This window comes from Petaurus breviceps, unplaced genomic scaffold (genome assembly GCF_028583685.1).
Source record: "Petaurus breviceps papuanus isolate PSGF00001 unplaced genomic scaffold, PetGlider_PUasm1.0 177, whole genome shotgun sequence".
NCBI lineage: Eukaryota > Metazoa > Chordata > Mammalia > Diprotodontia > Petauridae > Petaurus > Petaurus breviceps.
In genome coordinates, this window is record NW_027185776.1 from 1,432,374 (window position 1) to 1,460,160 (window position 27,787).

The following is a 27,787-nucleotide window of genomic DNA, read 5'->3' on the forward strand; positions in this document are numbered from 1 at the left end:
AGCCCTCGCCCAGGTTCCCCAGTCTCCCAGCTCCCCTACCGACTGCACAGTTGGGGCCTTTTCGGCCCCCGTAGCTTGTCCCTGCAGGAAATTCTGTCCCGGCGCGGCTGCCGTAGCGAGACGCACTTCCGGCGTCGAAGGAGGCTGTAGGTGAGCTGGGAGCGCGATGGTGAGTGACTCGGCTGCCTTCGGTTGGCCGCCTCTGGCCGGATTCGGGGGCTCGGGCGGCCGCGACTGGGGGCTGGCCGAGGGGCTCGGCGCCCGAGGCCGAGGGGCTGGGAGCGGGCCGGGAAGAGGCGGCAGGAGCCCTGAGGGCCGGGCCTTGTGTTTTGTGGAGTCATGGTCCGCCCTACCCCGCCCCTTCCCAGGCCGGCGCCGCGGCCCCAGAGCCTGGGAGCGTGTCGTGGGGCCGAGAGGAGGGAAAGACCCTGTTCCGTGCTACTCCTCTCGTTCCTTCTCTTCTCAGGACTCGGTTTTCCCATCTGTGGAATTCGGAGTCTGATTGATCTAAATCCTTTTCCAGCTTTCCCGGTCTGTCTTATGCCAATCCCTTCTCCCGGAGACTCCCTCCATTTATTCTCTTGTTTGCAGATAGCTCTTTGCATACTGTCTCCCCTGTTCGACTTATGAGCTCCTTGAGGACAGGGATTGGGTATTTTTGTTTCTTTCTGAAAAATTTTCTTTGAGTCCCCGCGTAGTAGCTGCTTAATAAATTGCTTATTGGTCTGACAACATCCCAGTGGTTCCCTCCTAACTCAGACATTTTAAGTCCTCTGGGATCTTAAGAAAATCTTCCCTTTATGATTATGTTTCTTCATCCTGAAAATCTATGGAAACGTGAGGCTAGAGGTGTGTGGTACAGTTTAAAAAAAAAAAAAGATGCCTGTCTCTAGAGTTATAGAGCCTTCGGTTCAAATCCTGCCCCTGATTTTCATACTGTGTGACTACGGGCAAGTCGCTTAACTTCTTGGGCCTCAGTTTCCTCATCTAGAAAATGAGAATGTGGAACTAGAGGGCCTTTTAGATCTCTTCGAAACCTATGGTCCTAGGTATTCCTTTCATACCTGATGTGTTCTATGGTTCCTTCTAGCTTTGTTCTTGTGCTTGAGTCTGTGGCTATGTTCCTAGAGCAAGAAAGAGTCTACTTTAATTAACCTGTTTGTCATCCTGTTGCAGATACTTTTCCCCACTTCTCTTATTACCAGCTTGTTGGATTAGAAACTCTAAATTGGAAATTTAAATAGTGTCTAGTCTCTAAATGACCCCTTTTACATTGTTCCTGAGAAGCCAGTGTACATTCTCTTCTTGAACTTCTCCAGTGACCATATTTCCTCTGCCAAGACACCTTAGGAAATCCTTCATTACTTATACCTTATAGGTCCTGCTCCTGAAGTTTGGAGCCACAAAAAAATTTTAATGATGACAGCATTTAATATATTTAAAGACAGCAGCCAAGTCCCTCCTTCTGTGAGGGAAACAAAGACTAGATGAGAATGGATTTTGACTAGTGGCTATCTCCAAACAGAGTAAAAATAGTGAAGATAAATATATGCCCTGTAGCCAAATGGCTATTACTGTCACCAGTTGATTTTCCAGTGACTTCCAATTACTTTTATTATCAGAAGAATGGTAATATATTTGTAGTGCAAAATCACAGGATTTTAATGTTTAAAGGGTCTTAGTAGCCTTCTAGTCCAACAAATACCTGATAGGAATCCCTGCCATGACAAACCCAGCCTCTGCTTGAAAATCTCCTGTAGGGGATGGAGAGGCAACAGTTTTAATTGTTGGAACCTTTTTCCTGATATTATGTCCAAATTATGGCTTGTACCCATTGCTCCCAGTTCAGAGCAGGTAGAAACCTTCCATGTGTAAGCCCTTCATATGCCAAAACACAGCTATCATGTCTTCCCTGAGTCATTTCTCAATATCATAGGATCATAGATTTAGAGTTGGAAGGGACCTTAGAGGCCATCAAATCCAGCTCCTTCCTTCATTTTACAGATGAGGAGACTGAGACTCAGAAGTTAAGTGACACCCAAGGTTACTCAGGAGGCCCCTGGCTGCAAATCCAACATCCTTTCCTCTGCCTGTACTGCCACTCTTTAAGTTATGGAAAGAAAAGAATGCTAAGTCCCAAGCCTACAACTTATTGTTCCATCTTGGGCAAGTCTCTTAACCTCTCTGAATCTCAGCTTTCTTATCTGTAAAATAGGAGATTGCATTAAATGATTTCTAAGATGCTTTCCAGTTCCAAATGTATGATCTTATGAGGTGGTCTTACAGGGCTGCATCATAATATGTATATTGCCCTTCACCAGAGGCATTCTAGTGGAAGCTGGATTACCACTTGTGGCTTTGTAAAAGATATTCTTGCTCAGACACATCTTTGACTTGGTTTTATTATGGTTCTAGAAAAACTACCTATTTAGAGAAAGAAAACAGTCCAGGAAGGTTGCCATATGGCACTTAGAATACCTATGATTTAGACTCTGTGTAAGAAGTAAAGGTAATTTCAGGGAAAGCTCATGTAGCACCTCACAAACATTTAATTTGATTCTTGTCAATTCACAAAACTGTGAGATGTGTATTACTCACTGTTGTGGTGATAAGACTTTAATTTGCCTAAGATCATACAGTTAGTAAGTTATAGGATCATAGATTTTAGAATTGTTAAGGGTCCTCAGAGATTGCCTTATCCAGCCCCCTCATTTTACATGAGGAAACTGAGACCCAAAAAGACTAAGTGACCTATACTTGCCTGCCATCCACAGTCAGTAAGTAGCAGAGCCAGGATTCTAATCTCTGTTCTCTAACTCCAGATTGAGCACTCTAATAGATTGATTCCCATTGGCCAAGCTGAATATAGTCATCAGTCTAGTACAATTTCACCAATATGAATTCCTTCCTTTTTGTGGAGTTTGTTTTCTCAAACTGTGGTTACACCTGGGATTAGATAATAAATTCTTAAGATTTGCAGGGGCTGCAGAGAGAGCTGAAAGAAAGGTAAGGCATCCTATTGAATATTTCTTTAGTAAGTGAATAAGCCTAACCTCTTGTTTTAAAATCCCTGTTTTATAGGAGTTTATTGGTGTCCTCCATCTGTTAGTTTTCTCTTATAGAATGTTAAGTTGTATCTTTATTCCAGAAATAAGTTATGTTGTACTCTGTCCTCTGTTGGCTGCCATAAATTTTGCATTAATCTGCTGCGTCTTGGTATGTTTCTTGATGTATTTAGTTTTAGAGCAACTCTGTGTTATTTGTGTTTTGGTTTTTTTTTCAGGGTCAAAGTCAGAGTGGTGGACATGGACCTGGGGGTGGCAAGAAGGACGACAAGGTAAATGCCAGAGCATACATAATGCAAATACAGTTATCCTGTCTGCATTGTAAGGGTTAGGGCATAACACTCCTGCATTCTAGAAAATCTATGTAAAATTTTTTGACCCTCCCATTGTACCAGAGAATAGTGGTATTAAAAGATGAAATGTTGATATTATGCAATAAAATACATACATTTTTTGCATTTCTGAATTTTTAAGCTTTTCTGTGTTGTCTGTAGCTTCCACAAAACTCCTTCAAAAATCCTATTTAATTTCTTACGCAGACCTGCAATATATCAAAACTACAATGGGGAAAGTCACCATGTGGAAGGGATAACTGTACATTTTAGAGCAAAGAACCATACCCATTTAGACTTGTACTAAAGTTTGGAGGTTAGAGATCAATATTAAAATGTAAAAACACCACTCACCCCAAAGCCATAGGCTAATCTATTTTTTAACCAACCTCACATTTAGAAACATTTTAGAAATTGATATTGACCAATTCTATATCTTTTAGTTTTACTTAAATGTTTTTCTTTGTTATAAATGACTTATATAAAAACAAAAAAGTAACAATGAAATTTAAATAAGTAAATTTCTATTGATCTAACTTTCTAGACTAGAGGTTCTTAACCTGTGGCTCATGAATTTGGATTAGAAAAAATTATATTTTCACTAACTTCTAACTGAAATGTAACATTTACTTAAATTATAAATCTAAGCAACAAACCATAGTAGTATTAGAAGTGTGATTTTGTCACTAATAAAATCACTAGTATCCCAAAATATTTATACTCATCAATACTGCAAAATCAGTGTAACTTTTAGATCACAAGAGATCATGGTTTTTCCTGTTTAGGGTCTGTATTTCAGTATATTTAGTTTCCTGTGTAATCTTATGTATTTTATGCATTTTAATACATTATTCTGAGAAGACATCCATAGGCTTCACCAGAGTTTCAGAGATGTTGATGACACAAGAAAGCTTAAGAACCTCTCCTCTAGACATTTAGAAAGTTCATCAATGATTTTAAAGAATGATAAAAGTATAGAACCCTATTGAAATGTTAGGCTGGTTTACTTATAGTATTATTGGTTCACATTCCTAAGTGAATATTTCAAAGTATCAGTATTCCTGAACCATGAAAACTTGTTCCAAGTACCGAAATCTATACTATTAAGAAGAAATGGTAGGATAATTTTGGATTTTTACTTCTCTGTACCTGATTTAGATTTCCTTTTTCTCCCCAACTGTTTATATACAGTTTAAAATAAAATTACAGATGTGCTAATTTAGCCCCAAAGGAACTACTTTTTAATGTTACTTTATACGATGAAGAGAAATATAGTAGATGGAGAAAGATCATTGTAGAAAGAAAATAAATTCTTGTTTCATTTTATTTCTGTGTATTCTAATTTCTTTTTTTATATGTTACTTATAAACCAAAGGACAAGAAAAAGAAATATGAGCCTCCAGTTCCAACTAGGGTGGGAAAAAAGAAAAAGAAAACAAAGGGACCAGATGCTGCCAGCAAATTGCCACTTGGTAATTACATGATTAATTGGATATTTTTGAAGTCATCTCTCACATTTGAGGGGGGAAATCTGCCCTATCAAAATATAGAAAGGTAGACATTTAAGGGACCGAGCAGTAGTAGGGTCATAGTACTTGGAATGAAAAGGAGAATAAGATGTGATAGACTTTCACCAATCTGATCGATAGGCATTGACATTAACTTAGATAGGAGGGATGAAGAAATAGGTAACAAATATGAGACTCTTAAGAAATACTTTCCATAGGCTCACTTGGCAAAAGGCCTTTTGATGCTTGAAGAAAAAATAATCCTAACATGTATTTTCTAAAGGAAGATCAGTGTGGTACTAGTGAAAATGTTGTAGGATCAAAAACTATTGCTTCTAATATTTCCTTATCTTTTGGAGTCACCAAGCCATAAAATACATGAGTAGAGGTGGCTAGGGGGCGTAGTGAATAGAGCACTGGCCTTGGAGTCAGGAGGACCTGAGTTCAAATTTGGCCTCAGACACTTAATACTTACTAGTGTGTGACCTTGGGCAAGTCACTTAACCCCAATTGCCCACCAAAAAGCAAAAAAAAATAAAAGTATGAGGAGAAGCAGTCTGGTGTAGGACTGTGTAGCCCTGGTTTCATGTAGAATTGCACAACTGCATTAAAATTTCCCATGCCACTCCTAGGCACTGATGAAGCCATTTGCTAGCACTGGACTGTCGTGCTCTTGAATAGTTATGTATGTCAGGCCCCCATAGCCGTCATGCCTATAGATTGGTATTAGTTTTATTTCTGCTCTGGCCTTTGTGAATCCCCTAAGGTGGAGGCCCATACTCAATAGGCCAATTCTTAGTTTACCTACCTAAGATTGATTTTTCCTTATGGTATGGATGAATACCTCTTCAAGTGGCCAAATTAAAACTAATTGCCTTACATAATTAGGCAAATGGAGAATGTTCAGTAAGAAAAATTGTTTGGCACTTTGTTGTTTGCCTTGAGATTTTCACTTTTAAGTGTTGCTATACTTGCTAACTTGTGGTATAGTCTGAAATTTGGGCATATAGGTATATTAGTTAACTCAGTTTTTTAAAAATTGGTTTTGGCCATGTAAAAAGAATTGTTCAAGTATAGAGTTAAAACTTTTCCTGAGAAGGGATGTTGTATATGAGGAAGAGGAAGAAGGTCAGTATAGCTGGTGAGTAGATACGGAAAGGAGAATTAACTGTTGGAGCTAGAGTGTAAAGTGCTTTAAATGCCAGACAGAAGAGTTTGTATTTTATTCTATAGATGATAGAGTTCTAGAGCTTTTTCATCAGTGACATAGTCATAACTTCAGAATAACATTTTGATAGCTACATGAAGAGTAGATTGGAGAGGGGAGAGACTTGTGGCAAGGAAGTCATTTAAGAGGCTATTGCTCTGGTCCAACTAAGAACTGATAATCTCCTGAAGAATTAGTGTGCAAATTAGGGATTGAGAGAATGAAATTGAGGATGACTGTTAAGTTAAGCTGTGTGACTGGAAGAGTGACGGTGCTTTGACAGAAACAGAGAAGCATAATGCCTTCAAAATATTAGGTACTTAATGGTTTTGCATTGTACCGACTAGAATTAGAATCCAGGTCTTGTGAGAGGCAGCATGGTATACTGGATAGAGCACTGGGTCTCATGTCAGGATGATCTAAGTTCAAATTCTCTCTCAAACATAGAGTAGCTATGTGACCCTGAAAAAGTCACAAACCTCTCTGGGTCTCAGTGGCCTCATCTGTAAAATGAGAGGATTGTCTTCAGTGATATTTCCGATGACCCCCTTCCAGCTGTAAGTCTATGATCCTTTGACTGTAAGCCCAGTGCCTTCCCTTACACAAGACCCCACATATTCAGGAGAAAAGATGGGGGTTTTTTGTCTCAGAAGAATTATGTAAAAGTATATCAGGCCTTGTACAAAATTACATTCTACTTGTTGAATCTTGGGATTACTCCCTATTTCATACCCACTGGCTTCTGACTGGTAGAAATTCTCTCTCTCTCTCCATTTGTCTAATAACTGTTATTAAACTGATAAACATTTCAGGATTTGGAGAGGTTATTTTTTGATAGATTTCCTTTTTCAGTTGAGTGTACTGACTTGTTATTAAAGTATTACTTATTTAGCATTTTATAGTCCCAGTATGCTGACACTTCTATGTTTTTAATTACAGTAACACCTCACACTCAATGCAGGCTAAAATTATTGAAATTGGAGAGAATTAAAGATTATCTTCTCATGGAGGAAGAGTTCATTAGAAATCAGGAACAAATGAAACCACTGGAAGAAAAGCAAGAGGTAAATTGCTTCAGTTTTTATTTTTTGAAAATGCAGAAATCTGGATAGAATTTTTAGAAATCATTTGGTTCTTGGGGCCATAACTTAACATAAATAAAACTTGTAAAAGTAAATTTATAAATACTTGATAAGATGGTTAAAATGTTTCATATTTTTATTTATAAAATAATACTTCATAAATTTTACTTATTCTGTGGTGAAAATGTCTCAAGCATATTTTGAAGTAAGCGAATTTGTATAAATAAATAAATCCCATGATATCAAGTGCTGCTTCTTTGGGTTTAATGTTTTTCATTTCTGATCCATTCTGCTTCCAATAGGAAGAACGCTCAAAGGTAGATGATCTGAGAGGGACCCCAATGTCTGTGGGGACTTTGGAGGAGATCATTGATGATAATCATGCCATTGTGTCTACCTCGGTGGGATCAGAGCACTATGTCAGTATTCTATCATTTGTAGACAAGGATCTGCTAGAACCAGGATGTTCTGTCCTCCTCAACCATAAGGTAAGAGGAAAATTCTCTAAAAGATGGAGGCTTGCTTCCATCCTTGCTGTGGCACTAGCCAGTTTGGCTTCTGAGAGTGGATCACTAATGTCTGTTTTTTGGGTTGGGTTTTTTTTTTTTTTTTTTTAAGTTTTTAGTGGTGCCTTAAAAAAATATCTTCATAGTTTTCCACACTATTTCTTCACCACCACCACTACCCCACCCCCAATACAAGAATCCCATAGAAAAATAAATAGTATTTTTTTACAGACTGAAAAAAAATAAAATGAGAAGGAAAAATCGGCACAGCCAGTCAGTACACTGAAAAAGTCCCAAAACTTGTGTAGTATATTGTGGACCACCCACCTCTTTGAAGGAGTAGTTTTGAGGCTGTCCTCTTATATCTCTTTTTTGGGGTCATTTCATCTTTATAATTTTGCTCTGATCTCTTGATTTTTTTATGTATGGTTGTGCTTTCCATTTGTATTTTTGTAGTCATTGTGTATTTGTTTTCTTGGCTCTGCTTACTTCATGCTACATCAATTCATGTAGATCATCAATTCATGTAGAATGGTTCTTTGCATTCATCATTCTCATCATTTCTTAAACAGCACAGCAATATTCCATTACATTCACGTATCACAATTTGTTTAGCCGTTCTCCAATCCATGAGCATCTACTTTATTTCCATTTCTTTGGTATCACAAAAGTGCTGCTATAAATATTTTATTGTATATGGAGCTTTATTATTAATTACTTCCTTGGGTCAAAGGTTATAGACAACTTATTCACTTTGTATGATTCCAAATCAGTTTCCAGAATGGTAGTATCTATTATTAGCTCCATCAATCAGGCAATAACCATTTAAATATTAATCAATCGCCTATTATGTGTCAGGCATTGCCAAGTGCTGGAGGTAGAGAAAAAGGCAAAGGACATTCCCTGCCCTCAAGGAACTCACAGTCTAATGGGGAAAACAGCAAACAAACAAAATTGTACAGACAAGCTATATACAGGATAAATAGGGAGTAATTTATAGAGGGGGGGCACTAGAGAAAAGTTGAGAAAGGCTTCCTTCCTATATAGAAGATGGAATTTTAATTGAGGCATAAAAGAAACCATGGACTTTGGAATAGGAGGGTTGAAGAAGAAAAAGGAATTGAGTAATGGGGTATGGCAAGGGGCTTTGGATAATGCCCTACAAGGCTTCAGAATCACTGGGTTGTGTAGGGTGTAACAGTGTGTGAGTATGTTCATTGTTGAATCAAAGGCACCATTCCTTTTCCCAGAAGAGGCTGGAGATTGGGGACGATTTAACTTAATAGGAGATGGAAGTGAAACTTCCACAGTAGGAAATGGAATCCCCACTCCCCAGTAACAATGCATTGGTGTGCCTTTCATCCCACACTTCCTCCAACATTGACTATTGCCATTTTTTGTCATCTTTGTCAATTTTCATGGTAAGAGATATAACCTCATTATTTTGATTTGCATTTTGCTTATTAGTATTTTTGAGCATTCTTCCATGTGGCTATGAATTCATCTTCTTTGACCATTGTTGTGGAATGGCTATTTTATATGTGTGTGTATATATTTGTTCATATATCCAATATGCCATTTATTAACTGCGTGTGATAAATTATTTTGATTTTCTTTATATGTACAATTGTACCGTCTACCTGATAGGCTTGTAAGGAAGACACTTCCTAACTGATAACACTTTATAAATGACCAGTCCTTGTAATAATACTACCATTGTTTACTAGGTTCATGCTGTGATAGGAGTTCTGATGGATGACACAGATCCCCTTGTTACAGTGATGAAAGTAGAGAAGGCTCCCCAGGAGACATATGCTGATATTGGTGGATTGGATAACCAGATTCAAGAAATAAAGGTAGGAATGGTTTTATCAGAACTCTAGTTTCTTCTTACTGTACTATGTAGTATGCCTAATGTACTGATATTCATGATTTCTTTCTTTATTAACTAGATTAGTGACTGCCTTAAGAGTTGCCAGTTTAGGGATTAGTTTATTGTTTTGGTTTTTAACAAGTTTGTACTTGTTAAATATATATGTATATATTTTTTATATATGTATAAATATATATAAAATACTGTTATTGGGAAAGAAGTAGACAAAATAAATTGTAACAGTATTACAGCTACCACACCATATTTTGGCTCAAACTTAAAATATTTTCAGATGGAGTTTTTGTTTTATTTTATTTTTGTTTTTAAATAGAATCCTTAGCTGTTCAATGGATTATATTTATATCTTATGGTCTGGGAAAACTGTTTACTATAGTGTTGATAATGGGCTGAATTAGAACCTGGCCCTAGTAATTGGAATACAGGTCCCCTGTATCATCACTGGAGGGCATCAGAGCTCACTACCTCTATCCATCCAGGTTACCACACAAGTGAGTCATTCAGAAACAGCTGTGTGGGCCCTGGTGATTCCTTATAAGGTTTCTTTAAGATGTTATAAAAGATGACATTTATTTAGCACCCTATAGGTAGCAAAATGCCTTTTACATACTTTGGCTCATTTGATCTCACAGCAACCTGGTCAGGATCAAAGAGAGAGAGAGTGTCTGTGTCTGTGTAAGAAATATGAATTTTACATATGTATGTATTGCATATGTACATGCGCACACACATATATACATATAAATGGTTTTGTAACAATTGAAGTGCAATGTAAGTATTAACTATGATTATTACTATTATTACTAGTAATAATGCCCCTAAACAAAGCACGTTCACCATTCAGCGAGTATATATTTGCCAGGCACTAGTCCAGGTGCTGGGGATACAAATGCAATAGATGAAACAGTCCCTACTTGCAAACACCTCACATCCAGAAAGGGGAGACAGTACAGACACACTGAAGCTGAAAATAGCACCAAGACTTTTGGGGCACTGTATATATAAGTATTTGCAGAATAAACACAAAGTAGTTAAATACAGGGTAGTTTGACAGGGATGGCACTATAATTTCAGAGGATCAGGAAAGGTTTTATATAGAGGATGGAGCTTGAAGTACATATTGAAGGAATAGAGATTATATGAGGTAGAGGTGAGACCAGGCATGAGTACAGAAAGGGGAAAGGTACAGAGGAAGGAGAGGGAGGACTAGAACAAAGGCCAGCCTGTCTGTGTCTCAGAGTGCAGAAGGGCAGACAATGTACAGTGAACCTGGAAAGATTGTATTGTATTTGTATTTCAATCTAAAGATAATTGGAAGTCACTGGAACTGATTGAGTAGGAGAGCGATGTTGTCATATCTGCCCTTAAGGAGAATCACTTTGGCAGCAGTGTGAAAGATGAGGGGATAAAGTGAAAAGAGACCTCCTGAGGCAGGTAGAGGAATTAGGAGGCCATGACAAGAGCCCAAGGTGAGAGGTGATGGGGGCCTGAACAAAGGTGGTAGCTTTGTGAGTAGAGAAGGGGTCAGATATAAGAGATACAAAGAAGAAACAGCCCACTGTGGCAACTGATTATAGAAGTGGGATGAGGGGAAGTGAGGCATTGAAGATAGTCTCAAGGTTACAAACCTGGGAGATGGAAAGGGTTGTGGTACTGGTGAGAGAAATAGGAAAGGTTGGGATAAGAGCAGGTTTGTGGAGAAAAATAGTGGATTCTGTTTTGTACATGCTGATTGGAGGTGTCCTGGGGCATCTCATTTGAAATGTCCTATGAGCAGCTGGAGGTGTTGCTTTGAAGCTTATAGGAGAGACCGAGTGGAGCTAGATGTATAAATGGGGGCATCATTGGTATAGAGATGTCATTAAACCTGTAGGAGGTGATAAGTTCACCTAGAGAATTAGAAAGAAAAGAGTAGGGGACCTAGGACAGAAGCTTGGGAAACACTCACAGGTGTGATCTGGATAAAGGGGTGAAGGAGCAGTGAGACAGAAGGATCTAGGAGAGAGATGTTTAATGAACCAGAGAGGAGAGAGGATCTGGGATGATATATGGTAGTCATCAGTGACAGATGCAACATTTATACAAAAGGATGAGGAATGAAATAGAGTTGCCAATTAATGTTGTCATTGTCAGTAACAAGATCAGAAGCCAAGTTGCAAGGGTTGAGGAGTTAGTGTAAGAAGAAGTGAAGGCAGTGAGTATAGACAGGAGTTTGGCTGAGAAAGGGAAGAGGCACGTAGTATGATAGGGTGAGGAAACTTTGGCACAATTGAAAGTATTAGGCAAAGAACTGGTAGAGAGGGAGATATTGAAGAAGAGAAAGAAGGGGTGATTGGGGCTGCAGTCTGCAGGAGACCAGGAGGATGGGATCAGGGGCACATGTACAGGTTTTGGTCTTGTCAAGGAGAAAGAGCTACCCAGGAGGAGGACCTCAGCTGTATAGATCACAGCCCCTTTACAGCTTCATAGATCATTTTCATCCATTGCTGTTGCCAGAAAAAAAAATTTTATCATCTGATGACCAAATTTGGTCTTGGTCACAAAGACTATTCAACTAAGCTAGTCCTGGGACCCTCTAAAAAGCTTATAAAATTCAGAAATCTGGAACCATATTCATTCTGAGGTGAGTAGAATATGAGTGAATGAAACAGAATAACAGCTAGAAACTTAATTAGGTTCCTATCTGCGGTTCAGTTGTGGGACATGGCTTTTTATTTGTAAGGAGACCCTTTCTTAGCAATAGTGATTGAGACTGGCCCTTGCTTAGAAAAATAAAGATTATATAATTGGAGGCTACTTAAGGAATTTAATAATAGTAATAAAACTAGAGAAAATTGAGTTCAGACTAACAAATAATTATGTACACATACATATACATAGAGAGATAGGAAATGGTATCTGTGAGCTTAATTGGTAGATTTCAGGTTAAGGACTTACCCCTGGCTTATATCCTGATAAAAATAAAAACCATGGTTTTACTGGACAATTGTTTTTCTCTAGGAATCTGTGGAGCTTCCCCTTACTCATCCTGAGTATTATGAGGAAATGGGTATTAAGCCACCAAAAGGAGTCATTCTCTATGGCCCACCTGGCACAGGTACTTTATGTGTTGATATTTTCAGTTGCACTAAGTATGTCTGTCTTGGGGAAGAGTAGACTTAGTTGCTTTGTCTAGATACTGGAAAAGATTGTCTTGTGGAAGAAATAAGCCTGTCCTGCATAGCTCCAGAGAACAGAACTAGGACCAGTGGGTTTAAATTACAAAAGAGCTGATTTCCTTGAAACACAAGAAGTTTCTCACAATTAGAAACTGGCCAGATGAGCAGCTGTAAAGCCATGCACTAAGCAGCTTTCCAGAGGACTGCTGCTGTTAACAGCTTTTAAGGTTCTGATTACATAATATAGTGAGCTTTCTATTTATTCAATAAAAATCAGAGTAAAACATTCATAGAAAATCAAAATACAGCATTCACCAAGTCACAACTCAACAACTTATCACTAAAATGGCCACATAGTTTTCAACAAAGTACATTCATTTAGTCAATCACAAAGTACAAAAGTCAAAGTTCTCCAACCCTAGGTCACAGTAAATCATAATCTTCTCAGTCAATACACAGTATCCAAGTAAAGTCTTCTTTCAGGTTGACTCTAGGTTGGCTCTCAGCTTCCATGGTTTCTCTTCCATGGTCCCATCTCCAGCTGTCACCTGGGTCCAGAGGCAGGCAGCTCCCAATTCCTTGTCCAGTTCTTCATCCAGTTCCCATTCCATATTGAAATTCACAGTGTCCAGTCCACCTCAAGTCCTCCACAGTTCCTGTTTCTAGGAAGACAAAACTTGACAGAGCCACAATAATATTCATGCACATTGCCAGTACCATCATTAATTTACTATGTGCCTGTGAAATCAACTCAGACCCACAAACAAGGTCCAAGAGGTCAGCACAAATCATCAATAAAGTCCCAGGATCTCCCAAACCCTCCTCCAGGACTTCTGTAAACATACAACCAGAAAATCCTCTTTCAGGGCTTCCAGTAAGGACCCAGGGCTTCTGTACAAAGTATCACAAACAAACATCAACACAGACAGGACAGACAAACAGAGTGCTGAGATACCACACAAGTTTTCTCCTTAACTTTGCCACAGGAGTCCTCTTCTCAGTTCTGCTATCTCTAGCCTGGGCCTCTCCTTATATATGGTCATTAGCTCCTCCCCTTCCTGTTACAGTAAGTTCTAGGGTTGCATGAGTTTTGGGGTTCACAAGTTGTGGGGTTCACATGTTCTGTTTCTTAACAGACTTGATAGAAGGCTCAAAAGAAACAAGGTGTTAATTCAGTAGTTGAAACGTGTGAACTATTTCTTTGCTTGCCATTACAGCAGCTTGCAAGGAGCTGAGCTGAGCTCCACCTGTCAATGGGAGGTATTAGAGATATCTTTTAGGTGCTTTCCAACTTTACAGTTCTTGATTGTCTCATCATTCACCTCATTTTGTGCGCCTTATGAGCAGGCCCAATTTTGTCCCATCTCCAAGCCATTGCACTTTTCTCCTGCCTGATTTCTGAGAAAATCCTTGCCACTCCTCACCATCAGAACACATCCACCCATGCCACAAAGTCTTCCTCATTCACTCTGGCAAGCCTTCCACCTTCTCCTAAATGCTCTCTGGGTAGCTAGTTAGCCATTCACAGGCACCTTAATGATGCCTTAGAGTATAGACTTAGAGACAGAAACCCTTAGTTTGAATCCTGCCTCAGAGCCTTCCTAGCTGTGTAACCCTGGTGAAGTCACCTAACTTCTGTCAGTTTCAGTTTCCTCATTTACAAAATGGGAATAATAATAACACCTACCTCCCAAGGTTGTTGGGAAGAGCAAATGTACTAACATAAAGTACTTTGCAAGCCTTAAATTTTATATAAATGCTAATGCTATTATTATTGTTATTGTGTATGCTACTAAATAGCTATGACCTCGGATAAATCAAGTCTCCCTGCACTTTTGTTTCCACATATATAGAATGAGGACTTGAACTTCCATCTCTGGCATTCTCTTATTCTTTGGTTGTCATTTGTTTCTTTTCATCTTTTCTGTTTCCTACCTAGATGAGAAAAGATCAAAGAATAGTCTTTGTAAGGAAAAAGACAGTTTGAGCGTTTCCCTGAGAACAATAGGAAGGCAGCTTTCTTTCAGCACATGGACTAACTACCCTGTTTCCCCTATAATAAGACCTATCCCAAGAATAAGCCCTCCCCTTACTGTGTAAGGTTCCTCTAAAATAAGCCCTATTGAGATTGCTACTGTAGTGAAGGTGATCCCCTGCTCTACACGCTACATTACGGTACCCTCTGTATGCACCGTCCCCCTCCCCCCATTCCCAGTGAAACGCACGCTGCACTCCAAGCTGCATCCAATCAGAGCTGCAGCAGTGAGCGCGTCATCCTGTTCTTCCCCAGTGATTTGCTTGCTGGCGCCATTGAGAGCAGTGCCGCGGAGGAGAGCTGAGGCAGGACAACATAAGCCCTCCCCTGAAAATAAGCCCTCTGGTGTTTTTCTTTCCAAAAAAATTAATAAGACAGTGTCTTATTATCGGGGAAACACGGTAGTTAGAAATGAGCAACAATGAAAGGGCACTGCTGTTGGCATTTTGTAATTAATGTTGGGTATGGGGCAGGAGTGGGGAACCTGTGGCCCTTCAGGTCCTCAGGTTTGGCCCTTTGACTGACAAGTCACAAGTGGCTTTCCAAGGGACTGTGGCCAGGCTGTGAGAGCTCAGAACTTTTCGATCCTAGAAGCACAATAGATTAGATGTTAGAAATGTATTTCCTGAAAGTAGAAAGTAGAGTCAAAGTTGAGTCAGGCAATGATTAGTAATTAGCTTCATAGAAGACTTGAATAATCCCAGAAATTGCCAACAATTTCATTGGATGGCTGCTTAGTACTCACAGTGTATTCCTACCTAGAAACTATAGACTGCACTTCATTCCTTTCAAAAATGTTTGTGACCCCTATGTTCTGTCACGGTCATCTAGAAAGAAAATATTCATGGCACTGAACAGTACTGCTGAGTTCAGGCAAGAATGGAGATCTGTTTTTTTCCGTGCCTAGGCTCTTATGCCTTCTCTGCACACAGCTGAGGAAATAACCTTACCACATGTACTTCATTACTTCTTTAATCTTTTTTAGAAGATGCTTTGGAACTCTTTATAGATCCACTTAATGACCCTAATTTGAGTGCTAAACTCAGTTTGGGAACTGGTGTTCTAGGGGAATGTGTTGCCTTTTTTTTTCTTTCTGGAAAGCTGAGATAAACTCATCACCAAAGGGCTGCATTGATGAATGTTCATCTCAGAAGTGGTAAGAGTTGTGGTCTGTGTAAATGGATAGCTTCCCTCACAGACAAAATCACAAATCCTTGACATAGGCGTAGAAATTAAATTGCTGAAGACTGTTAGACTGCCTCCTACATCAAAAGAATTTGTTAAACTTTGTCAAGAGGTGAGGAACCTGCAGCCTTGAGGCCACATGTGGCCTTTTGGGTCCTTGGGCACAACCTTTTGTCTGAGTTCGAGTTTTACAGAACAGACCCTTTTCTTCAGGGGATTTGTTCTGTGAAGTTTGGATTCAGCCAAAGGGCCACACTTGAGGACCTAGAGGGCTGCATGTGGCCTTAAGGCTGCAGGTTCCCCACCCCCTGAAGACTTTGTTATTTGTGTGTCTTTGACATCTTTCTCTATGGTCTGTCTTGGTTTACTTACTTTTAAAGTACAAATTAGAATGTCCTGGCCTTTCATCGTTTTAATGAAAAGCTTTGCTCTTGTAGAAAAGACTCCATCGTGTACTGTTCCTACTGCTCATTGTCCATCCCTGGTATGAGACCTGCCTTAATTTACTTAATTAGTGTTTAAATTAATAGGAGCCACCATCATTCCCTTTGTGGCAGCTGTCGGTATTGTAGGCACAAAGTATAGAGGAGGAAATAATCAGCCTCAAGAGCGTTTAATTTTCAGAAGGGTTAGAATATGATTCTAGATAACCTGTAAAAGGGGCTTTAGAGGTCATCTCATTAATCTCATGTCTGTAAATTCCCTGACCACCCAAATCTTAATTTCTCCCTGTAAATTCCAGTTTCCAATTTGTCTCATACCAATTTGAAGCATGTCTTTAATTATCATCTTCAACTGCTTAAATCTTTTGAATGGATTTAGTTGAGGTTTCCAGCTCTTTTAGGAGGGATTGTTGGGGTAGAATAATTAAGGGGGAAAGTAATGCAGCTCAGTTTTACAAGCAGCACATAGGGAACAAATGCTCACAAGAGACCATAATGAGGATTTTTTTTTTTCATAAGAGGCATAAAGCAACTCTTATGTTGTTTTAAATGCCATAGATAAAAAATATTTTCAGGTGCTACAGTGACTAATAACGTTTGTGTCCTTCACATGTTTTGTTTTTGATAACCAGGTGACTAAAATTGCTGATTTAATAAATTTCTTTTTTTTTTTTTCCTAACTTTGCTACAAGGAAAATGGAATGCCATGATGGTTTCCGTTATTTTCTTCCCTTCCTGACCTTGGGCTCACGTTGTGGTGTTTATTGCTATCTGAAGCAGAATGATATTGATGCACCTTTTTAAACAAAAGTCTCTGTCCCTACAAAGATGCCTTTGGTTCCTTCCCTCCCCCCCCCCCTTTTTTGTGATAGCAAGTTTTCATAATATCCTTCTGGAGTGGGAAAGGAGAAGACAGTAACTTTGTCCCCATTAATAAAATGGTCATAAGTGATGGACTAGAGGTCACAAGTAATCCAGGGAAGGAACATTTATTGATTGAATATTACATGTTAGAGAGTGAGTCATTTATTTTATTATAACTTCAGATCAAGATCCTACTTAGAGCCACCAGCAATATACATGAGGATCTAAAAAGATCTTGTAGAAATCCTCACAGAAGGATCTGAATATTACTCCTCAGGGTCCTCTTTGGGACATGTGGATTCAAAGATGAACACTTGGCATTCAAGGAGATGACATTACTGTTCTAATATGAGAAAGCACAACAATACAATTCGGTTACAGTTAAAAATCATGATTAAAAGGTAGCATCCACAAGTAACTGGATATATAAGCACTAGACTTTGGAGGCAGACTAGCTGGGTTGGAGCCTCAAGTCTTCCACGAACTGTATGACCATGGGAGGGTCACTCAAAGCTTCAGTTTTCTCACTTGTAAAATGGGAATAAAAATGCCTAAACTACCTGTACTTCACAAAATTGTGGTGAGGAAAACTGGTCAGCCAGTATTTAAGTGCACACTATGTATCAGTCATTGTGCTGGAAATGTTAAGAAGCCTTGAAATGCTAAGTAAGTGTGAGGAAATAGAGTTAATGTGATTATGTGCTATCTCCAAAAGGACTAGAATGTGACTGGAGAAGACGCTAAAGCATGGCCCAAGGTAGCATATGGTGCTTTGTGTCAGGAGACTTGGACCTGTCTCTGGCTCTGCCACAGGCTTCCTTCTCTGTCCCTGAGTGGATGCCTCTGTGAAAAGCACATGATCTGTACTGTAAGAGCATCTTGTGTTTCTAGGGCACTTGATGGTTTGCAGAATGCTTTGCTCAGCATAACCCACGTGAGAGAACTGAGACTTTAAAAGTGAAGGGATTTATTTATCTACAGTCACACAAAGCCAGGATTTGGACCTTGAAACCTATGTTTCTTGACTCCGAACTAATGTTCTTTGTACAACATTTAGAGAATAATTTATCGTTTTACCACTGATGTCACTCTGCTGCTATGTTTTAAAGTGCTTCAACAGTTCTAATTGAAGTGGGGGGATTTGTTTGCTTTTAATCTAAAATAGGTAAAACCTTGTTAGCCAAAGCTGTAGCAAACCAGACCTCCGCGACCTTCCTCAGAGTTGTTGGTTCTGAGCTTATACAGAAGTACTTAGGAGATGGGCCCAAACTCGTTCGAGAACTGTTCCGAGTAGCTGAGGAACATGCTCCATCGATTGTCTTCATTGATGAAATTGATGCCATTGGGACCAAAAGGTATTCTCTCCTTTTTATTGAATTTTGAGTATTTCAAAGATGACTCAATGAAAGCTGTTTTGTAGAAATGAATGTTGACCATTATTTTGATTATAAATGTATTTCAGTTATAGTTATCCAAGAAAAATGTAAGCCTGACTAATAATTTGTGATAATTTTTTCTTTTGTATATCACATAGTACTTTTCTTTTTCCTTTCAGATGTATATAGTATTTTGGCTCAGTGCTAATTCTATAATGTGATATTAAAATGACTTTGAAAACTAATATTTGAGAAAAGATGCTGTCTTTTTTGTCTTATTACAAGTGTTAATATCTGTGAAGTTAATATAGTAGAGGACAAAACCTTGAGTCTTCATTCCTTCCCCTCTTTTCTTATTCCTCATCTTCCAAGGTATGATTCAAATTCAGGTGGAGAAAGAGAAATTCAGCGAACAATGTTGGAATTGTTGAACCAGTTGGATGGGTTTGACTCTAGAGGAGATGTGAAAGTGATTATGGCCACAAACAGAATAGAAACTTTGGATCCAGCACTAATCAGACCAGGTTAAACTTGTTTTTATTATGTTATATGGCATTTTTTCAGAATTTTGCTCTTCAGGAAGCTTTAAGTGGTAGTTATTGAGAAAAATCTTTAAAAGTAATTTTAAGATGTACCAGTACTGTAACTAAAATTTTGTACAAAGTAACTACCTTCCCTTTGAGCTAGATCCTACTGCCAGACTGTGCCTGTAAAATTTTAGTTCTTTAAATTTTAGTCTGTAGCTTGATCCCTGTCTTAGGATAAATGTTCCCATTAAATCTGCCTTTTTCAAAGGAATAGTTTGCAAAATACTTCTATTTGATAAGCTCATTTTAGTTTCTAAGCAACTGTGACTAAAATGTTTATTTTGTATCCTCTATACATTTTATTTAAGTTGATCTGGTTCCACAGAAATCACTTCTTGAGTGTTCATTAACATATTATATTTCCATTCAGGTAAGGGTTTCCTGGGTCAGAAGTTGTGGCCATATCCATAAGAAAAATGTTCTTTTTTTTTTTTTATGTTAACTCTAGTATATCAGTGTTTCTCTGTGTTTACTAGAAGTATTTTGGAAAATTAACTCCTTATTGAGTCAGAGAAAGATTGAACGAGGGTCACAATCTGACAGTAGCTTCTTTGAGTAATAATTTTCTTGATAGTACCGTTAAGCAGAATGGAAATCTTTCTATGACTTCTGGCTCTTAATGTTTTCCAGAAAAATCCCTTGTGAGTAGAAGGGGCCAAGAAGAAGATGACTTTACCTAGTGGCCACTGGTTTTATTGACAAGTTCCTCATTCCTTGAACTTCCAGGTCAGGCTACCTTTACTGAAAGGCTAGAATTGTGTAAATGACATTGAAAATATTTTTATACACACAGGACGTATTGACCGAAAGATTGAGTTCCCTCTGCCAGATGAAAAGACCAAGAAGCGCATCTTTCAGATTCATACAAGCAGAATGACTTTGGCAGATGATGTAACTTTAGATGATTTGATCATGGCTAAAGATGACTTGTCTGGAGCAGATATCAAGGTAAGAAATTTGCTTATGCTGCTAGTGGAAAACCTCAAGTAATTTAAAATGAACTCATGAATGTGTATAAGTGCTAATGAGACAATAACATGAATGGTATTTTTCTTTTAGTTTAGTTGTAGTTATTGTTGATTTAACAGCACATTGAAATTATAAATGCTTTTTTATAGTGAAGACCTTTCAGTGCCTAATTTTATAAGAAATAATAATCATTCTTAGCCACGGTTAAATTTTTTTTTTTTTAAATATAGTCACTGATCCCCAGAGTGAGCCATTTTCTTGTTCTGATCCTGGTAACTTTCTCAAGCATGCCCACAGTGGTCCGACTTTATACACTTTTAAAAGTGAACAGAAGGGAAAGGGAAAGCGTGGCCACTGCTCTTAAATTTGGCCAGAGTTGTCAGACGTAGGAATTCTGCTGTGATCTAAGAATTCAGTGTTTTATTTATTATGTTTTGACCAGTCTTACTAAACCATGATTTGGTTTTACATCACTGATACTCATAGTTATATAGGATAGTTTTACTAGAAATCAGAATAGATAACAAATCCTGGTTGTACCTGTGGAAGTTCTTATCCAATTTTCATTCTTTCTTTCTAACTTTAACCTCCAGGCCCTACAGAGTGGGGCATGGACTTGAGACCTTTCCATTTAGGTAGCTAGATTTCAGTCTTAGAATCTAGAGATCTCTTATACAACCAGGTCATCATTGACTTTTAAGTGAATTAATTTTAATTGCTGGGAGATACAGCACTTCTCCTCACTTTAAACCATTCCCTCACAGTAGTCCTGCAGAGTAACTATTATTCCTCCTTTGCACATGAGGAAACAAGCTGAGAAAGGTGGTAACTTGCCCACAGACTTCTGGCTCCCAAGTCTGTTGGTGTTTTTGTTTGTGCAGTCATGGAAACATTTCCATATTAGTCGTGTTGTAAAAGAAGAAGCAGAACAAAAGGGGGAAAAGCCACAAAAAGAAGTGAAAATAGTATGCTTCAATCTGCATTCAAATTGTTCTTTCTCTGGCTGTGGATAGCATTTTCTCTCATGAGGCTTTTGTAGTTGTCTTGATCATTGTAGAGCCGAAAAGAACTAAGTCTATCAAAGTTGATCATCGCACAATGTGACCAAGTCCGTTGTTTAATCCGCAATAATATGCTGCCTCTCTGCCATGCTGTTTCCCATGAAATGGCTTCTCTTTCAAACTACTGTGACTTGATATGACCAGCAGGCTTCTCTACCAAGAAGGTCACTGTCTTTCTATTAGGGACTCTCTAAATAGTACTTTTAACTGCTGCCCATCCCCTCAAATAACCAAAATTGAGCTTTCAGCTAAAAAAGATCACTATATTTCTCCTCTGTAGTGTTCTCTAGCAGTCCCACACATGTTTGGTTGTCACACACCTTTTTTGAAAATATCTTCCCCTCCATGTTGCTAGCATGAGTTAGAGATCTTTAAGGCCCAAGTTTTTACTTCTGAAAATTCTATTCCTCTTTTGCAGGCAATTTGTACAGAAGCCGGTCTCATGGCCCTACGAGAACGTAGAATGAAAGTAACAAATGAAGACTTCAAAAAATCTAAAGAAAATGTACTTTATAAGAAACAGGAAGGCACCCCAGAGGGACTTTATCTCTAAATGCTGCCTTCATGAGAGTTGTTGGGAGCTATCCAAACCCCCTGAACTATTAACACTGGGAGAACTGAAGGGGCATCTGTGTGCCAGTAGAGCAAAGGGCTTTTTTTTTATATTACTCAGATAGAATTTGTGGGGTGACTTGCTAGTCTTTTGTTCACTGTTCTGCACTGTATTCCACAATAAAACGTTCTCCTTCAGAAGGCATTCGTATGTCACTTGTGTCATCTGCTCGTAGACAGTGCATGTGAAGGTGGTGCCAGCAACAGTCATCAAGGGAGGGAACAGCAGCTCCATGGATTTAGCTGCTGGCCTGCAAAGACAGGGCTTATGTGAAGGATAAGCAGCGCAGACTTATCTTGCCAGCTCAGCATCCCTTCTGAAGACTGGCACATTTGTGGGTGGGTTTTTCTTTTTGTCAAGACAGTAATTAGGAGTTATCTTACTGCTTTATTCAGAAGTTTAATGCTCTTGGGGAGTAAGGTGCAGCACCTGTTTTAGGTCACTGCTCCAACCTTCCCTCATCCTGGGCTCACACAAACACCATACCCTCACACACATTGGATGAGGTGGAGTTATTTACCTGAGCAAGACCTTGAAAGGCCAGGGTAAGAAATCTCAGGCCAGCACAGTCTTCCTGCTGCCACAGGCCTGGACTCTTTCGATGCCCAACAACAAGACGGTCACTGACAAAGCCCTTCAACATAGTCTTCCTCTCTCCATTTTACTGATAGAGGCACCTGAAATGACAAGGGATTAAATGATGTGCCTGAGGTCGAAGGTCAGAATGTTAAGTGAAAGGCAGCTTAGGCATCATCTGTTCTACCCAACTCCCTCCCCCAATACAATTTTGAGACCCAGGGACAGGAAATGACACACACACACACACACACCCCACCCCCAAGTCACAGACCTAGACAGTGGCAGAATTCAAACTGGAAATGCGGTCTCCAGATTGGAAGCCCCTATGCCAGCTGTAGTTTGATCAGAAACCTTCCCTTTGACCAAAGAGGAAATCCGATCTTATGAAAGGAAACAATGCAGAATCCAGCCATTCCACATAACCCTTTTTTTTTTTTTGCTTTTTGGAGGGCGATTGGGGTTAAGTGACTTGCCCAAAGTCACATGGTCACATGGCTAGTAAGTGTATCAAGTGTCTGAGGCCGGATTTGAACTCAGGTCCTCCTGACTCCAGGGCCTGTGCTCTATTCACTGTGCCACCTAGCCACCCCCCACATAATCCTTTTCAGGTTGGTAGTGGCTGAATAATTCACCTTAGTTACTTCAATGTGGTCGTATTCATACTCAGCTTGTCTGCACTGTAGCCTTCCCAGGAAACAACAAATCGTGTCCCTTTTTTTTACTCTCAACCTATAACTTCATGGGTGTTAGGGTGTTCCCAGACAAGGAAATCTACATGTTTATTAAATCCAAGCACTATGCTAAGCACTGAGGTTACAAAAAAAGGCAGAAACCATCCTCTGCCCTCAAGGCCCTTACATTCTGACAGGGGAAGAAGACAAGTTTATAAACAGTTGCATACAAGATAAATCAAGGTCGATGGGAAGGACCCTTAAAGGAGAAGGTTCTAAATGTCCTCTATCAACAGTGTTTTGCAACCTAAAGTCTTAGTTACCTGGGGCAAGAGGTCAAGGAACTTCCACCAGACTCACACAGTCCTGTATGTGTCTTAAGTAGGACTGGAACCCAGGTTTTCCTGGCTGAAGCTGTCACTCCCCCACCCAGTGTAGCAGGAACCAGATCAAAATGTAATTGGGAAATACTGAACCAAATAAAAATGCAATAGAACACAGATAATGTTAATATGTGGTTTTCTTAGTCAATATAGGTTAGTGGTCCCCTGTGTCTATTCTGAGTAATGCCATTGCTGCCTATCAAACTGAGCTCAGGTGTGCTTTTTTGGAGATGCCATAAGATACTTGCTTATAAAAATGCTAAAGAAAGAAAGGATATTGGAGAAGAAGGGAAATTCTGTTGCTGAGTCTACCAAAAGGTGATGAATTGAGTTAAAAAAACCAAACAACCGGCTAACAGGAAGGTGATTGGGTGACACAATGAAAAGATTTACCTTGCAGTCAGAGGAAGCACCTGGGCTTGCATTCTTCCTGTGAGGACTTCCAGAGTCAACTGAACGGATACAGAAAAGTGTAAGGAAGACGAGTCAGACGACATATACTTCCAAGCTTGAATAGCTTAAATAACTTAAGAGCTTATTCCAAATTAACATTTCTTCCATTTTGTGTGATAGTCAGGGAAACTGCTATGGGGAAAACAGGATTGTTGTAACAAACAAGATCATATTCTGTAAAGCACTTAGCGCAGTGCGTGGAACATAGTAGGCACTTAATGTTTGCTTCCTTGAACTATGAACCGACTAACAAGTAGCTGAAAACTCATAAAAGAGGTGGTGTCCCCCCTGAAGTGCCACCAAATGGCAGCTCACACAGCTCTTCATACTCACTGGTGCAATTGGGCAGCTAAACTTACGAGCAGAGCAGGTGCTTCTGCATGATGTTCATAATGATTACACATGAAGGCAATACGGTGCCAACGGGGGGTAGATGGCACATGGAAAGAATACTGGTTCAGAGTAACCTGAATCCTACCATTGGTTTGTGTGACCTTGGACAAATCACTTAACCTCCCCCAACTCCCAACCCAGCCTTGGTTACCGGCCTTCGAGGTCCCTTCCGGCTAGATGATCCTACTATGGATTACCCTGTCCCTGACTTCTCTGTTTGCATTCCCTACTTGGTATATAATTATTTTAAGTCCTGTTCACAATTTTAGAAATGTGATTAATTTGACATTTAGGGAAATAATGGCTACCACTTAAAATAGGGAAATTGCCTAAATTCCTATTCAGCCAAAACAACTGAGGCAGGGGGTGGGTGGGTGGATCACAGGGCCATCAAAGTTATTCAGAGAGAATAATAACAATGGTGATGATGATGATGATTTCTATCTATATAATATGCTCATAGAATGATAACTATTGTTTGATCAGAAAGTGACTCAACCAAGGGCCACAGCAACCTAATGGTTAGAACTCACACTAGCATCCAAATTTCTTGACTCCCACTCTAGCTCTTTCCCCTTGTCATTCCCGTCTCCAATCAGGGCTAAATCTGAACCATCCTAAGCAGACAGAGATACCTGCCCTCCTGTAATGCGAATGTAAATTTTAAAGTGCACCTGAAGCCTGGGGTGGGAGGCTTGTTTTTCAGTAGATACTTCTTGATTGGCCAGTGAGTCAATAAGGTTGTTACATTCTCTGAGCCAGGAGAAGGCTATAGAAGCCCTGATGTGTAGCTTTGTTTAGGGACTCACTTTGAGAAGTGTTCTGTGATTTGATGTGAATTCTGGGAAGCCGTTGTTGAGAGTCCCCCGGAAAAACCCAGATGTGAAAACCCAGATGTTGACTGGGTATGGATGTAATGGTTGGACAGTTTGGAAAGCTGTCTACTTGATCTGTTAATGTCTTGATAATTCTGTCTGTATATTTTGAAGTTTGGGGTGCTGACCTTTTTCCCCTGAACAAGGTAAAAGATATATGTCTGACTGATTAAAGTAAACTTGTTAACCCATTTTGAGTTGCTTTCCTTTAACAAAGCAGATCCAAGAACCTGTGGTAGCTGCAAACCCTGAGGACGCTTGGGGTGCTTGCTGCTACACCTCCCCAAAGTCCAGGCAAGGAAACCTCATATTCCATCCTTGCTGTGTTCAGCTAAGCATCATTTGGGAATCTTACATTTCTCAGGTGAACCCACCCCCCAATCCCAAAACATAAACGGACCCAGAAAACCACCATCACCACTTGGAATTTCATAGGCAGTGCCTCAAAATACTTGACAAAATATTGTGTATCCTAATTCTTGACTTCTCAGTGGGTGGAGGGAGGGACAGAATTTGAACTTGAAAGAAAAATTTTAAAGAAAAAGAAAAAAATATCTTTGGTACCACTGACATGCAGCGCCGTCTGGGAGAACAGAGAGGATCATGGGCACCTTTCTTGATTAGCCTGTGGCAAATGAAGGAGAACTGCTGTGTAAGGACACCATAAATTATCATAAGATAAAAACTATATAATCACAGAACTCAGGCCTATCAATCAACAGCTTAGAAATCACCTTATTGGTCTACACCTGAGACCTTTCATATGTGTTGTCTCCCCCATTAGAATGTGGGCTCCCTGAGAGTAGGGAATGGCTTTTCTGTCTGCATCCTAAGCACATAGCTCCATTTGAGTTCAGATAAGAGAATCTCAGTGATTTGCCATGGGATCATAGATTTTTGAGTTAGAAAGGACCCCAAAGGCTTTCAAGCCTCTTTTTACAGATGAGGAAACTGAGGTTTTATAAATATTTTCTTGTTGGCTCCTCACACTAACACTCGGAGGTAGGTGCTATTGTTATACCCATTTTACAGAAACTGAGGTTAGGTAACTTGCTCGGGTTGCACAGGTAAAGTAAGTATCCTAGGCAGGATTTGAACTCAAGTCTAAGTCTAACTCCAGAACTTTGCTCACTGCACTGCTAACCACAAAGTACCTCTGATTGCATAGAAATCCTGTATAGAAATCGATAGTTTTTCTTTTCTAGATTTAAAATCTTTTGATTCTGAATGATGCAAGCTATGGCTGCAGGATGCTCAAACCACCAGATGGAAATCCATCTGGGCCTAAATCCAGCTATGTCTGTTTAACTCTCATTCCCAGTCTTATCACATCATGCTCATTCTTTAAATAAACATATACCAAGGGGCAGGTAGATGGAGCAATGAATAGAGCACCGGCCCTGGAGTCAGGAGGACCTGAGTTCGAATGCGACCTCAGACATTCAACACTTACTAGCTGTGTGCCCTTGGGCAAGTCACTTAACCCTGATTCCTCTTTCCAAAAAAAAAGAAAAAAGACCCACCCCAAAAAAGAATAAATATGTATCAAGCACTTAGTAGGGCCTCCACTCACATTATCTATACAGCACGTATATACACAAACACTATAGTCCTTAAACTATTTCTTTCCCCTTCACCCTCCAACTCCCAGGTTACAAATTATCCACAGGAAGAATCATAGATCAAGCTCTTCAAAGGACCTTTGGGACAATCTAGTCATTAGAGTGTGAGCTCCTTGATGTCAGGGACTGTATTTTGCCTCTTTTTGCATCTCCAGTGCTGGGCACATAATAAGCCCTTAATAAATGTTTAATGATTGATTAATCTAGTCCAGCCCCCTTCCATTCACAGATGAGGAAAGGGAGATAGGTTGGTCCAATCCACCACAAGCAGACAAATTGGATAGTGGCAGAAGGACAGAGACAGTGCCACATTTGTCTGGGGAGGAACCACTGAGTTCTGCCAGGAAGGGAAGAGCGAGAGCAAGGGAGGGCAGAGGCAAACAGGACATAAGCCAAAAGGCTAAACCAGAATGTATCCTAGGGCTTCTCTGGTGTGCCAGAAACAAAGGTGTTGAGAAAGAAGCAGGAAATCAACGTTAAGAGCGGAAATTCAGGCCAGTGGGTTAATAAAGGACCAGGAAATCAGCTACAGGAAACGTTTAAGGAGAGCCGCTTATATGGTTGGGAAGGACGCCTAGGTTATGAGCCCAAATGACTAGAGGTTGGTTGGGTCCTCAGCAGATGTAATCAGATAAAGAAATTTCAGAGTTCACAAATGTGGCCAAAAGTGGCTTGTGGACAAAAAGCCAGAGAATGACCATCTCTGTGTGTGGCTGAGATGGAATGGAGAACTAAGTCGCGGGAAGCAAGCAAATTGAGGATCTGGGAAATTCGGGCATTCGAGGAAGTACCACAAGTGATGCTGAAATCCCCGAGGAAGAGGGCAGGGGCTGGGGAGCAGAGAAAGACAGTGACCTAGGCACCGAAGTCCCTAAGGGAGGGAGGAAGGGGAATGTCCTGGAGGTCAGCAGATAACAGATACCAGAATC

At 39.7% G+C, this 27,787-nt stretch overlaps 1 protein-coding gene and 1 long non-coding RNA gene across 2 annotated transcripts; one reads left to right on the top strand and one right to left on the bottom strand.

The window, feature by feature from the left end:
* The first annotated feature begins 68 nt into the window (after positions 1-68).
* On the top strand, positions 69-22,026 carry PSMC1 (proteasome 26S subunit, ATPase 1). Its single transcript, XM_069085986.1, has 11 exons — positions 69-169; positions 3,284-3,337; positions 4,773-4,869; positions 7,052-7,176; positions 7,497-7,682; positions 9,428-9,556; positions 12,592-12,688; positions 18,442-18,631; positions 19,025-19,176; positions 20,033-20,187; positions 21,688-22,026. The coding sequence occupies exons 1-11, from the start codon at positions 167-169 to the stop codon at positions 21,820-21,822; spliced, it is 1,323 nt and encodes a 440-aa protein (XP_068942087.1). The 5' UTR covers positions 69-166; the 3' UTR covers positions 21,823-22,026.
* Positions 21,847-26,490, bottom strand: LOC138159678 (uncharacterized). The gene is made up of 2 exons (XR_011167948.1): positions 23,909-26,490; positions 21,847-22,559 (listed from the first exon to the last, which is right to left on the bottom strand). It is a non-coding gene; the product is annotated as an uncharacterized lncRNA (long non-coding RNA).
* Between the last annotated feature and the right edge of the window lie 1,297 nt (positions 26,491-27,787).

Coding starts and splice junctions, on each gene's coding strand:
- PSMC1 (XM_069085986.1), top strand. Junction 7,177..7,496: donor CACTGGAAGAAAAGCAAGAG/GTAAATTGCTTC, acceptor TGCTTCCAATAG/GAAGAACGCTCAAAGGTAGA. Junction 9,557..12,591: donor ACCAGATTCAAGAAATAAAG/GTAGGAATGGTT, acceptor GTTTTTCTCTAG/GAATCTGTGGAGCTTCCCCT.